Here is a 13,066-nt window from a genome sequence, read left to right as displayed (position 1 = left end):
ATTAAATCAGCTGCTGTCCTGTGTGTCAACTGGCACTGTAGGTGACTCATGGTATTAGTTTGCCCCCTTGTCAGATGGTCTGTGATGGGCCAGAGGTAGCCTGTGCAAAGGACCTGACACACAACAGACAGTTTGGAATTAGTTCCCATCTTCCTTTCTTACCATTCAAGACCAAACCACATCTTATCCACCTTAATCCCAGTGGCCAGCATAGAGCCCAGGACATCCTTGGCTCCTGTGACTCTATAATGCATTCTAAGTCCTCCAGACAGAAAGATCTCCCTTAAAAACATGCACAGGTGTTCCTCGATATCCAAACCCTGACTATTCAAACCCAGGATCCTGGATGATTCTGATAAGTATTTAGATTAGTCCCGCACATTCCAAACTCAGGAATCCCTCTCTGAAATTCAGGAACCAGGTGGATTCTGATCATATGCTGCTCCCCTGCTATCCAAACTCACATGTCTCCAGCTCACCGTGTGAACTCAGTTTACTGTATTTGGCTAGTATCTTGAGCCCCAAGTATGTTTTCTGTTTCCATCTTTGAGTGACACAAATAATCTAGAGGGATACACTAGCGCCATGTCATTTAGTGTGTTGTTTTGGAACAAGCTTCTGCATTTATACTTGAATCAGGTATGTTGTGTGTGTGCTGAGGGCCGTGATCGGTTTAAAGCAAAGCCACCCAACAGTGAATAACTTTGTGCAAATGATGTTTCCTTGTTTCTAATAGATTCCTAGGAATAGGATGGCTGGGTCCAAGGGTGAATGCATGCCTGGTTTTGCTAGATAGTTCCGCATCCTTCTCTGTAGGAGATGGACCATCTTGCACTCCTACCAGCGTATGAGATGTGTCTGTTTTTCCACAGCTTTGCAATGGAGCGAATTGTTGAACTTCTAGAATTCGGGGGTTCATTATTTAAAATTTTGTCTCTCACTGTCATTTTTGCCTCGCAGACTGAGCATATACAGGTTACACTACCACTGGAGAGCTATTCGGAGGGAAGAGTTCACTTTAAGACCTACATGAATTACTTCACAGCCGGTGCTCACTGGCTTACCATCACTTTCCTTCTTCTGGTAAACATCGCAGCTCAGGTAAGTAAGGACATTTATTGTGGTTTGTGCCCTCAACTTGATATATATGTACTATTTATACTGTATTTATTTTATTATTATTTTTAATATGTGTATTAAGAGATTTATTTCAAAGAATTGACTCATGAGACTGTGGGATCTAGCTGGGTGAATATGAAATCAGTAAGGCAGGCCTGTGGGCTGATTCAGGCCGCTGACCCTGCAGTCTTGAGGGAGAATTTCTTCCTTTTCCAAGAATCCTCAGGTTTTCCTGTTAAGGCCGTTGACTGCCTGGATGAGGCCCACCACATTGTTGAGGGTGATCTCCTTTACTTAAGTTGACTGACTGTAGATGTGAACCACATCTACAAAATACCTTCACAGCAACATCTAGCCGAGTGTTTGGTTGAATCACTGGAGACTGGCCTGGCCAAGCTGACACAGAAAACTGACCGTCACAGTACCTGTCAAGCGTTTTTCCTTCAAAAAATCCTGACATTTACACTATTACTACTGCATTTTGCAGTCCACTTGGATTTGCATTGAAATGCGTTATCTGTGCGGAGCAAAGTAAGTGAGGCTTTCTGGTATTACATAGGCATGATAGAGAGCTTTTAGGAAAGAAAGGATGTCTTTTAGAGATTTTAAAATGTCACATGCCCTTCCCTGACCTGTGGTTCTCTGGGGTGTGGGGCTTGCCCTGACCTGAGCTGGAAGGACCGCCTCCGTTCTCTGGAGCCTTTCCATCGCCCATTCTAGTGAGTGGGGTTTTGAGGGGGTCAGTCATGTCAGTGTTTGAGTGATTGTTGTTCCTGCTCCAGGTTGCCTACGTCCTTCAGGATTGGTGGCTTTCATACTGGTGAGTGATTCCTGGTCTGACCCAAAGTGTTGTAAAATCAAGAAGAAGCCGCAGTTTCCCACAGAGTCGGGGGAGAGGTGGGGCTTGTTCAGCCCCCTCTTCTGATCCTCACGTAGTTTCCCTGCTGTCATGATTCAAACTCAGTCTTTATAAGGTAGATGGACACAGGGCCTTGTGAGCTGGGAACCATTTTCCAGCATAAAACGCATCTTCCAAATTGAGGGGTTTTTTTGGTTATTTATCTAAATTCTATCCATAGCACAATATTTTTTTTCTTCCCTGTTCCACAGGGCGAGTGGACAGAGTACACTGTATGCCATGGTGTATGGAAAAGGAAACCTGATTGAGGTGCCTGATCCTAACTGGTACTTTACAGTTTGTTCAGGTGAAATCGAGTAATCTGGTCTATTATACAAGAGTCTGAGGTGCTTACAATGAGCCTGTGTGAGCAACTAGGGCTTCCAGGAGTAATTTAGTAATGTCTTAGCGGGTTAAGAGTCTGAGTTGCATTTACTCTGTGAATTAGTTAGAATGATTATTTTAAAAATCTACTAGAACAAAGAGGTTAAGTGAAGACTCTTAATTTGCTCTGTACTGGATTTTGGAAGTTAAACCAGGATTGCACATTCAGAAAATCAGCCACTATGGAAGTGTGTGGCTATTGTCTATTCTAGTAAGTTGCTTTAGCTAAATCTTATTTCATTAGATGGATGGGCAAGAGGATTAGAAACAGATCCCCACCGTGTGGTTCAGATTGTTCCAATTCTGTCTGAATAAAACCTGGCTTTTATTGAACTTGGATGAATCCTTTGGCAGCAAGGGCCCCCAAACAAAAGCATTATTTCCTCACAGGTAGGCAAAGCCCCTTTTCACCATACGGCTCATCTCTTGGGCTTCACTAATTACTTAAGAGGGAAGCTAAGCAGGGAGAAATCCAGTGTCTGGGAACTAGGATTGCTTCTCTTTTCTTACCTTGAAATTACAATGTTATCGTGTCCGCAACTGTGTGATTAATTTACCATCTGGCTTGCTAGACTAATATTAACACGGCTCTCTGCTTTCAAAAGAGTGCTTAGAATATATGTAGTGTTACATACTTTTTAGAGGAAATACTCATCTAAAATATTAAATATTCCCATGGGAAACCCTCATACAAACTTTCTGCAGAGAACCCACTCATTGAAATTTGGTGTTTATTGTGTTGATCTCTTGCTAAGAAACCTAAATCCATTAGTTGTTTACCTTCTGAATTGGTGGACTATGGGAACTTGAAGAAGAAAGGGAATCTGTTATACATTCACATAGGATGATGGGCTAAGGCAAATGCATGTTGATGGAATTCAGGAATTTGAGCAGCTTTCAGAGTTGAAATAAGCGATGTGTCAGCTGGAGGGGAGAAAAAAAGTACTTGATGGAATATTTATTATAGAAGTTATGTCCACTCTCTTTAGCATTGTCAGTTCAAGAGATGTTAGGGCTATTTTAATTTTTTTTTTTTTTTTTTTGCGGTACGCGGGCCTCTCACTGCTGTGGCCTCTCCCGTTGCGGAGCACAGGCTCCGGACGCGCAGGCGCAGCGGCCATGGCTCACGGGCGCAGCCGCTCCGCGGCATGTGGGATCTTCCCGGACTGGGGCACGAACCTGTGTCCCCTGCATTGGCAGGCAGACTCTCAACCACTGCGCCACCAAGGAAGCCCTATTTTAATTTTTATATGCATAGCAGGTACTGATTTATGTTGTTAATAAAATATAAGTTTAAGTGATTATGTTCATTTCCAAATGCTTCACATTTCTATAAAACACTTAGAGATTAGTTGCTCATTTAATTATGTCATGTTAAAATATAATTTGTATTTTCTTGCAATTCAGTTATTTAAGAGATTTTCTGCTTGCAACTTAATGTGATGTTTTCATACTCTTTAAAGCTACTTGGGCATGGAATTAACTACTTTATGTGGAATTAAATTTCGATGTAAATTTACCATTTACAAGGAAACGGTAAATCATTTCTCCTGTTCCCTGTTAATTCATGATGGTACCAAAGCATTCCTCAATTTTAGATTATGGGATATGTTTTAATTAATAAGATTTGAAATACGGAAAAAGGAAGATCAACTACTTTTTATGTGAATTTTTGCTCCGGACGCGCAGGCCCAGCGGCCATGGCTCACGGGCCTAGCCTCTCCACGGCATGTGGGATCTTCCCGGACCGGGGCACAAACCCATGTCCCCTGCATCGGCAGGTGGACTCTCAACCACTGCACCACCAGGGAAGCCCATCAACTACTTTTTATAATTTTCTTTCTTCTGAGTTTTTATTAGAACTTGTAATTGAATTAGGAAAGCATAGAATGAAATTGTGGTTTATACATGATTTTTTTTTCCCATGTGGTTTCTGTTTAATGAGAGGAACATAGTGATTTTTATATTCTTCCTTAAATGTATCTTGTAAATGTATTAAACTGTTAAAAATAATCCATTATATATATAAATTTATTCTATATTCTATTTATGAATTTATATATAAATTATATTTATAGAATAAAATACATAATATCTTTATAAACTGCCTGCCATGCTTTAGCATCATGGAAGGAAAGGCAGAGATCTTGTGCTGAATGATGTTTCTTTATTTCAGTTCTAACTGTAGGTACTGTCCTTTTCGGCATCACAAGATCTCTGTTGATATTCTGCGTTCTTGTTAATTCTTCACAAATTTGGCACAACAAAATGTTGGAGTCCATTTTGAGAGCTCCGGTATTGTTCTTTGATAGAAATCCAATAGGTAAGTCGGACGCCAAGTTTCTCAGCATATGTCTTGTTAATGCATTTAGTGCCTGATTACATTTGATATTTGAAATTGGAGGAGATTCTTGGGAGAAAATCACTGTGCACGTTGATCCATCTTGTACAAAAAGCTTTACTGATATTTTTTTCCTACCAGAGAAAATCTGAATTTAAGATCATATAAGCTTTTATTCCAATTTATGTGTATGTGGAAAGATAAATGAACGTTCACTTTGCAGAATGATTTAGGAATCTATTTTTTGTGTGGTGTATGAAACACCCTACACTCGATACAGATGTGTTTCAAAGTTGTTGAAGAGTTGCTAAAACATTGGCTGTGTCACATAGTGTTAAGCTAGGTTGTCCCCTCGGAAGGAACTTCTTACAAAGAATCTCTACACGAGACAGGCTGTGTGTTTCTTTCTTTCATTTCCCATCCATTTCTGGGGTCACAGTGCTCTGACATGTGCCTATACTTTTGAGGTTTACCTAAAATGGTAATGAGAGTGGTTCAAGATGGCAGAGTAGAAGGTCGTGTGCTTACTACCTCTTGTGAGAGCACCGTAATCACAACTAACTGCTGAACAGTCATTGACAGGAAGACACTGGAACTCACCAAAAAAGATACCCCACATCCAAAGACAAAACAAGCCACAGTGAGATGGTAGGAGGGGCGCAATCACAGTAAAATCAAATCCCATTACCGCTGGGTGAGCAACTCACAAACTGGAGAACAGCTATAACACAGAAGTCCACCCACTGGAGTGAAGGTTCTAAGCCCTACGTCAGGCTTCCCAACCTGGGGGTCCAGCAATGGGAGCAGGAATCCCCAGAGAATCAGACTTTGAAAGCTAGCGGGATTTGACTGCAGGACTTCGATGGGACGGGGGAAACAGATACTCCACACTTGGAGGGCACACACAAAGTAGTGTGCACAACAGGACCCAGGGGAAGGAGCAGTGACCCCATAGGAGACTGAACCAGACCTACCTGCTAGTGTTGGAGGGTCTCCTGCAGAGGCAGGGGGTGGCTATGGCTCACCGTGGGGACAAGGGCACTGGCAGCAGAAGTTCTGGGAAGTACTCATTGGTGAGAGCCCTCCCGGAGTCCACCATTAGCCCCACCAAAGAGCCTGTAGTCTTCAGTGCTGGGTTGTCTCAGGCCAAACAACCAGCAGGGAGGGAACTCAGCCCCGCCAATCAGCAGACAAGCAGATTAAAGTTTTACTGAGCTCTGCCCACCCGAGCAACAGCCAGCTCTACCCACCACCAGTCCCTCCCATCAGGAAGCTTGTACAAGCCTCTTAGATAGCCTCATCCACCAGGGCAGACAGCAGAAGCAAGAGCTACAGTCCTGCAGCCTGTGGAACGAAAACCATAATCATAGAAATGTAGACAAAATGAAAAGGCAGAGGACTATATCCCAGTTGAAGGAACAAGATAAAACCCCAGAGAAACAGCTAAATGAAGTGGAGATAGGCAACCTTTCAGAAAAAGAATTCAGAATAATGGTAGTGAAGATGATCCAGGACCTTGGAAAAAGAATAGAGGCAACGATTGAGAAGATGCAAGAAATATTTAACAAAGACCTAGAAGAATTAAAGAACAAACAAACAGGGATAAACAATACAATAACAGATGAAAAACACACTAGAAGGAATCAATAGTAGAATAACTGACGCAGAAGAACGGATAAGTGACCTGGAAGACAGAATGGTGGGAATCACTGCTGCGGAACAGAATAAAGAAAAGAGAAATGAAGACGGCCTAAGAGACCTCAGGGACAACATTAAACACACCAACATTCGCGTTATAGGGGGCCCAGAAGGAGAAGAGAGGGGGAAAGGACCTGAGAAAATATTCAAAGAGATTATAGTCAAAAACTTCCCTAGGGCTTCCCTGGTGGCGCAGTGGTTGAGAATCTGCCTGCCGATGCAGGGGATATGGGTTTGTGCCCCGGTCTGGGAAGATCCCACATGCTGCGGAGCAGCTGGGCCCGTGAGCCATGGCCACTGAGCCTGCACATCCGGAGCCTGTGCTCCGCAATGGGAGAGGCCACAACAGTGAGAGGCCCGCGTACCGCAAAAAGAAAAAAAAAAAAGAAAACTTCCCTAGCATGGGAAAGGAAATAGCCACCCAAGTCCAGGAAGCGCAGAGAGTCCCAAGCAGGATAAACCCAAGCAGAAACATGCCGAGACACATAGTAATCAAACGGACAAAAATTAAAGACAAAGAAAAATTATTAAAAGCAGCAACGGAAAAATGACAAATAACATACAAGGGAACTCCCGTAAGGTTAACAGCTGATTTCTCAACAGAAACTCTGCAAGCCAAGAGGGAGTGGCACGATATATTTAAAGTGATGAAAGGGAAGAACTTCAACCAAGAATACTCTACCCAGCAAGGATCTCATTCAGATTCGACAGAGAAATCAGAAGTGTTACAAACAAGCAAAAGCTAAGAGAATTCAGCACCACCAAACCAGCTCTACAACAAATGCTAAGTGGGAAACACAAGAGAAGAAAAGGATCTACAAAAACAAACCGCCCAAAATTAAGAAAATGGTAATAGAAACATACATATTGGCAATTACCTTAAATGTGAATGGGTTAAATGCTCCAACCAAAAGACACAGGCTCATAAAATGGATACAAAAACAAGACTGTAGACAGTATATATTCTGTCTATAAGAGACCCACTTCAGACCTAGAGACACATACAGACTGAAAGTGAGGGGATGGAAAAAGATATTCCATGCAAGTGGAAATCACAAGAAAGCTGGAGTAGCAATACTCATATCAGATAGAATAGACTTTAAAATAAAAAATGTTACAAGAGACAAGGAAGGACCCTATATAATGATCAAGGGATCAATCCAAGAAGGTATAACAATTATAAATATATATGCACCCAACATAGGAGTACCTCAATACATAAGGCAAATGCTAACAGCTATAAAAGAGGAAATCGACAGTAACACAATAATAGTGGGGACTTTAACAGCTCACTTACACCAATGGACAGATCATCAAGACAGAAAATTAATAAGGAAACACAGGCTTTAAATGACACAATAGACCAGATAGATTTAATTGATATTTATGGGATATTCCATCCGAAAACAGCAGATTACACTTTCTCAAGTGCACACGGAACATTCTCCAGGATAGATCACATCTTGGGTCACAAATCAAGCCTCAGTAAATTTAAGAAAATCGAAATCGTATCGAGCATCTTTTCTGACCACAGTGCTATGAAATTAGAAATAAATTACAGGAAGAAGACCATAATGAATGTGAACAAATGGAGGCTTAACAATATGCTACTAAATAACCAAGAAATCACTAAAGAAATTCAAGAGGAATTCAAAAAATACCTAGAGACAAATTACAATGAAAACATGATGATCCAAAACCTATGGGATGCAGCAAAAGCAGTTTGAAGAGGGAAGTTTATAGCAATACAATTCTACTGCAAGAAACATGAAAAATCTCAAATAAACAACCTAACCTTACACCTAAAGGAACTAGAGAAAGAAGAACAAACAAAACCCAAAGTTAATAGAAGGAAAGAAGTCATAAAGATCAGAGCAGAAGTAAATGAAATAGAAACAAAGAAAACAGTAACAAAGATCAATGAAGCTAAATCTGGTTCTTTGAGAAGATAAACAAAATTGATAAATGTTTAGCCAGACTCATCAAGAAAAAGAGGGAGAGGACTCAAATCAATAAAATTAGAAATGAAAAAGGAGAAGTTACAATGGACACCACAGAAATACAAAGCATCATAAGAGACTACTACAGGCAACTCTGTGCCAATAAAATGGGCAACCTGGATGAAATGGACAAATTCTTGGAAAGGTATAACCTTCCAAGACTGAACCAGGAAGAAATAGAAAATATGAACAGACCAATCACAAGTAATGAAATTGAAACTGTGATTAAAAATCTTCCAACAAACAAAAGTCCAGGACCAGGGGGCTTCCTAGGTGAATTCTATCAAACATTTAGAGAAGAGCTAACACCCATCCTTCTCAAACTCTTCCAAAAAAGTTGCAGAGGAAGGAACACTCCCAAACTCATTCTACAAGGCCACCATCACCCTGATACCAAAACCAAAGATACTATAAAAAAGGAAAATTACAGACCAATATCACTGATGAATATAGATGCAAAAATCCTCAACAAAATACTAGCAAACAGAATCCAACAACACATTAAAAGGATCATACACTGTGTCAAGTGGGATTTATCCCAGGGATGCAAAGATTCTTCAATATATGCAAATCAATCAATGTAATACACCATATTAACAAATTGAAGTATAAAAACCATATGATCATCTCAGTAGATGCAGAAAAAGCTTTTGACAAAATCCAACACCCATTTATGATAAAAACTCTCCAGAAAGTGGGCATAGAGGGAACCTACCTCAACATAATAAAGGCCATATATGACAAACCTACAGCCAGCAATCATACTAATGGGGAGAAGCTGAAAGCATTTTCTCTAAGATCAGGAACAAGACAAGGATGTCCACTCTTGCCACTATTATTCAACATAGTTTTGGAAATCCTAGCAACGGCAATCAGAGAAGAAAAAGAAATAAAAGGAATACAAATTGGAAAGAAGAAGTAAAACTGTCACTGTTTGCAGATGTCATGATACTATACATAGAAAGTCCTAAAGATGCCACCAGAAAACTACTAGAGCTAAGCAATGAATTTGGTAAAGTTGCAGGATACAAAATTAATGCATAGAGATTTCTTGCATTCCTATACACCAACAACAAAAGATCAGAAAGAGAAATTAAAGAAACAATCCAATTCACCATTGCAATGAAAAGAATAAAATACCTAGGAATAAACCTACCTAAGGAGGTAAAAGACCTGTACTCAGAAAACTATAAGACACTGATTAAAGAAATCAAAGATGACACAAACAGATGGAGAGATATACCATGTTCTTGGATTGGAAGAATCAATATTGTGAAAATGACTATACTACCCAAATCAATCTACAGATTCAATGCAATCCCTATCAAATTACCAATGGCATTTTTTTAAAATAAATGTATTTTATTTATTTATTTATTTATTTGGCTGCATTGGGTCTTCATTTCTATGCGAGGGCTTTCTCTAGTTGCGGCGAGTGGGGGCCACTCTTCATCGCGGTGCACGGGCCTCTCACTGTCGCGGCCTCTCCTGTTGCGGAGCACAGGCTCCAGATGCACAGGCTCAGTAGTTGCGGCGCACGGGCTTAGCTGCTCCGTGGCATGTGGGATCTTCCCAGACCAGGGCTCGAACCCGTGTCCCCTGCATTGGCAGGCAGATTCTCAACCACTGCACCACCAGGGAAGCCCACCAAGGGCATTTTTTACAGAACTAGAACAAAACATCTTAAAGTTTATATGGAGACAAAAAAGACCCCACATAGCCAAAGCAATCTTGAGGGGAAAAAATGGAGCTGGAGGAATCAGACTCCCTGACTTCAGACTATACTACAAAGCTACAGTAATCAAGACAATATGGTACTGGTACAAAAACAGAAATATAGATCAATGGAACAGGATAGAAAGCCCAGAGATAAACCCATGCACCTATGGTCAACTAATCTATGACAAAGGAGGCAAAGATGGACAATGGAGAAAATACAGTCTCTTCAGTAAGTGGTGCTGGGAGAATTGGACAGCTACATGTTAAAGAATGAAATTAGAACACGCCCTAACACCATACACAAAAATATACTCAGAATGGATTAGAGACCTAAATGTGAGACCAGACACTATAAAATTCTTACAGGAAAACATAGGAAGAACACTCTTTGACATAAATCACAGCAAGATTTTTTTTGACCCACCTCCTAGAATAATGGAAATAAAAGAAAAATAAACAAATGGAAGCTAATGAAACTGAAAAGCTTTTGCACAGCACAAAAAGCTATAAACAAGACGAAAAAACAACCCTCAGGATGGGAGAAAATATTTGCAAACGAACCAACGGACAAAGGATTAATCTCCAAAATATATAAACGGCTCATGCAGCTCAATATCAAAACAGCAAACAACCCAATCAAAAAATGGGATGAAGACCTAAGTAGACATTTCTGCAAAGAAGACATACAGATGGCCAAGAGGCACATGAAAAGCTGCTCAACATCACTAATTATTAGAGAAATGCAAATCAAAAGTACAATGAGGTATCACCTCACACTAGTTAGAATGGGCATCATCAGAAAATCTACAAACAACAAATGCTGGAGAGGGTGTGGTGAAAAGGGAACCCTCTTGCACTGTTGGTAAGAATGTAAATTGATACAACCACTATGGAGAACAGTATTGAGGTTCCTTAAAAAACTAAAAATAGAATTACCATATGACCCAGCAATCCCACTACTGGGTATATACCCAGAGAAAACCGTAATTCACAAAGACACATGCACCCCAATGTTCATTGCAGCACTCTTTACAATATCCAGGTCATGGAAGCAACCTAAGTGTCCATCGACAGACGAATGGATAAAGAAGATGTGGTACATATATACAGTGGAATACTACTCAGTCATAAAAAGGAATGAAATTGGGTCATTTGTGTGGATGGACCTAGAGGCGGTTATACAGTGTGAAGCAAATCAGAAAGAGACAAACAAATATATATTAAAGCATATATGAGGAATCTAGAAAAATGATACAGATGAACTGGTTTGCAAGGCAGAAATAGAGACACAGATGTAGAGAACGAACGTATGGACACCAAGGGGGTAAAGCGGGGGGCGGGGGGAGGGTGGGATGAATTGGGAGGTTGGGATTGACACTAATATGTATAAAGTAGATAACTAATAAGAACCTGTTGTATAGCACAGGGAACTCTACTTCTCTGTATGGTAGAAACTAATACAACCTTGTAAAACAACTATACCCCAATTAAAAATAAAACCTTCAGTGACTGTGTACCATACGCCAAGCACTGTGCAGAGAGCGGCCTGAGCACTGATTGAGCAGCATCTTGGTCTGGGAGAAGCTCTGCATCCGCAGAAGGAGAGAAGCCATGGTGTGACGTGCCTGCCATCCCAGGAGAAAAGGGTAAATAGAACGTCTTCGGGAAGTTCATGGAATGATGCTAGATTTGGAAGCTGCCTGGAGATGATAGGGTTTGGACTCCACTTTCAGAGAAGAACAAGATACCGTTGTGGAGGAAGCTGCCAACCGGAGCTTAGAATCAGGGCCTTTAAGTACGGGGTATCCTAAGGAATAGTACGATGTTAAATTCATTAAATTCGTACGTTCTGACGTTAAAAAAATAAATAAAATGGTAATAAAAAATGAATTAAGATATAAGATTGGTAAAATGTAAACATCCTCTTCAATAAAATTAGCTCTATAGTTGTACCGTGGACTTTTGGTGACACGTAAGGGGCTTTGTGGCATGTAGCAGGTGGGTCTTCGGTAGTAAGTTTCTTGATCTGAGTGTCCCTCTAGGTTTCCCACTGAGTGTCCCTCTAGGTTTCCCACTGGTTGCTTCCTCCACCCTGAGGCCTTCCACCTGTCTTGCTTCGGAAGGTAGCCTCCTGACCTGGGTTCCTGTGAAGAGTTCGTTCATCAGCATACATGCCCACTCTGTTCAGTTGTTTAGACTCGTGATAAGGCCCAGAGTGGCTTTGTTTTTGCAGATGATGATTGATAGCAACTGTCAAGGCAGGGATGTGGGCTGGAAGGAAGATGGGAGTGGCCTTGGCCTGGCCATCAACTAGCTACGTGACCAAGGCCAAAGCAGATAGATACTCTTGGACACGCACATCTCAAGGCAGGATGTTGTCTGCCTTGGTTTAAAAGTATGGACTCTGGGGCTTCCCTGGTGGCGCAGTGGTTGAGAGTCCGCCTGCCGATGCAGGGGACACGGGTTCATGCCCTGGTCCGGGAGGATCCCACATGCCGCGGAGCGGCTGGGCCCATGAGCCATGGCCGTGGAGCCTGTGTGTCCGGAGCCTGTGCGTCCGGACCCTGTGCTCTGCAACGGGAGAGGCCACAACAGTGAGAGGCCCATGTACCGTAAAACTATGGACTCTGGAGCCAACTGCCTGAGTTCAGTCCTTGTTCTGGTTACTAATAGTGATAGCTGGTTATAGTTATGTTAATACTTACGTGCTAGTTACTTAAATTCTCTGTTGCTCGGTTTTCTTATCTGTAAAACGGGGATACTACTCACACCTACCTTATCTATATCTTAATATTGTAGACATTAAGCAGGTTCATATAGTCACAGTGCTGAGAACGTGGTCAGTGCCTAATGAGTCTTCGTGACACTGACTACGTGGTGTCTGGGAACTTCCTCTCCTGCGAAATG

The 13,066-nt window shown here is 41.4% G+C and overlaps 1 protein-coding gene across 1 annotated transcript in view; it reads left to right on the top strand.

Moving 5' to 3' along the window:
* Positions 1 to 13,066, top strand: part of LOC309835743 (ATP-binding cassette sub-family C member 4-like) — a gene marked incomplete at its 5' end in the record, with an annotated part of 121,253 nt that overhangs the window by 24,909 nt on the left and 83,278 nt on the right. Inside the window, 4 exon segments of the mRNA XM_082675358.1 lie at positions 961 to 1,101; positions 1,902 to 1,939; positions 2,230 to 2,324; positions 4,578 to 4,724. Of these exon segments, the coding sequence (XP_082531484.1) occupies positions 961 to 1,101; positions 1,902 to 1,939; positions 2,230 to 2,324; positions 4,578 to 4,724 (421 nt within the window).

This window comes from Grampus griseus (genome assembly GCF_964374135.1).
Source record: "Grampus griseus genome assembly, chromosome: 18".
In the NCBI taxonomy this organism is placed as follows: Eukaryota; Metazoa; Chordata; class Mammalia; order Artiodactyla; family Delphinidae; genus Grampus; species Grampus griseus.
Note: the sequence above shows the minus strand (reverse complement) of the source record. Positions and strands in the feature narration are given on the sequence as shown.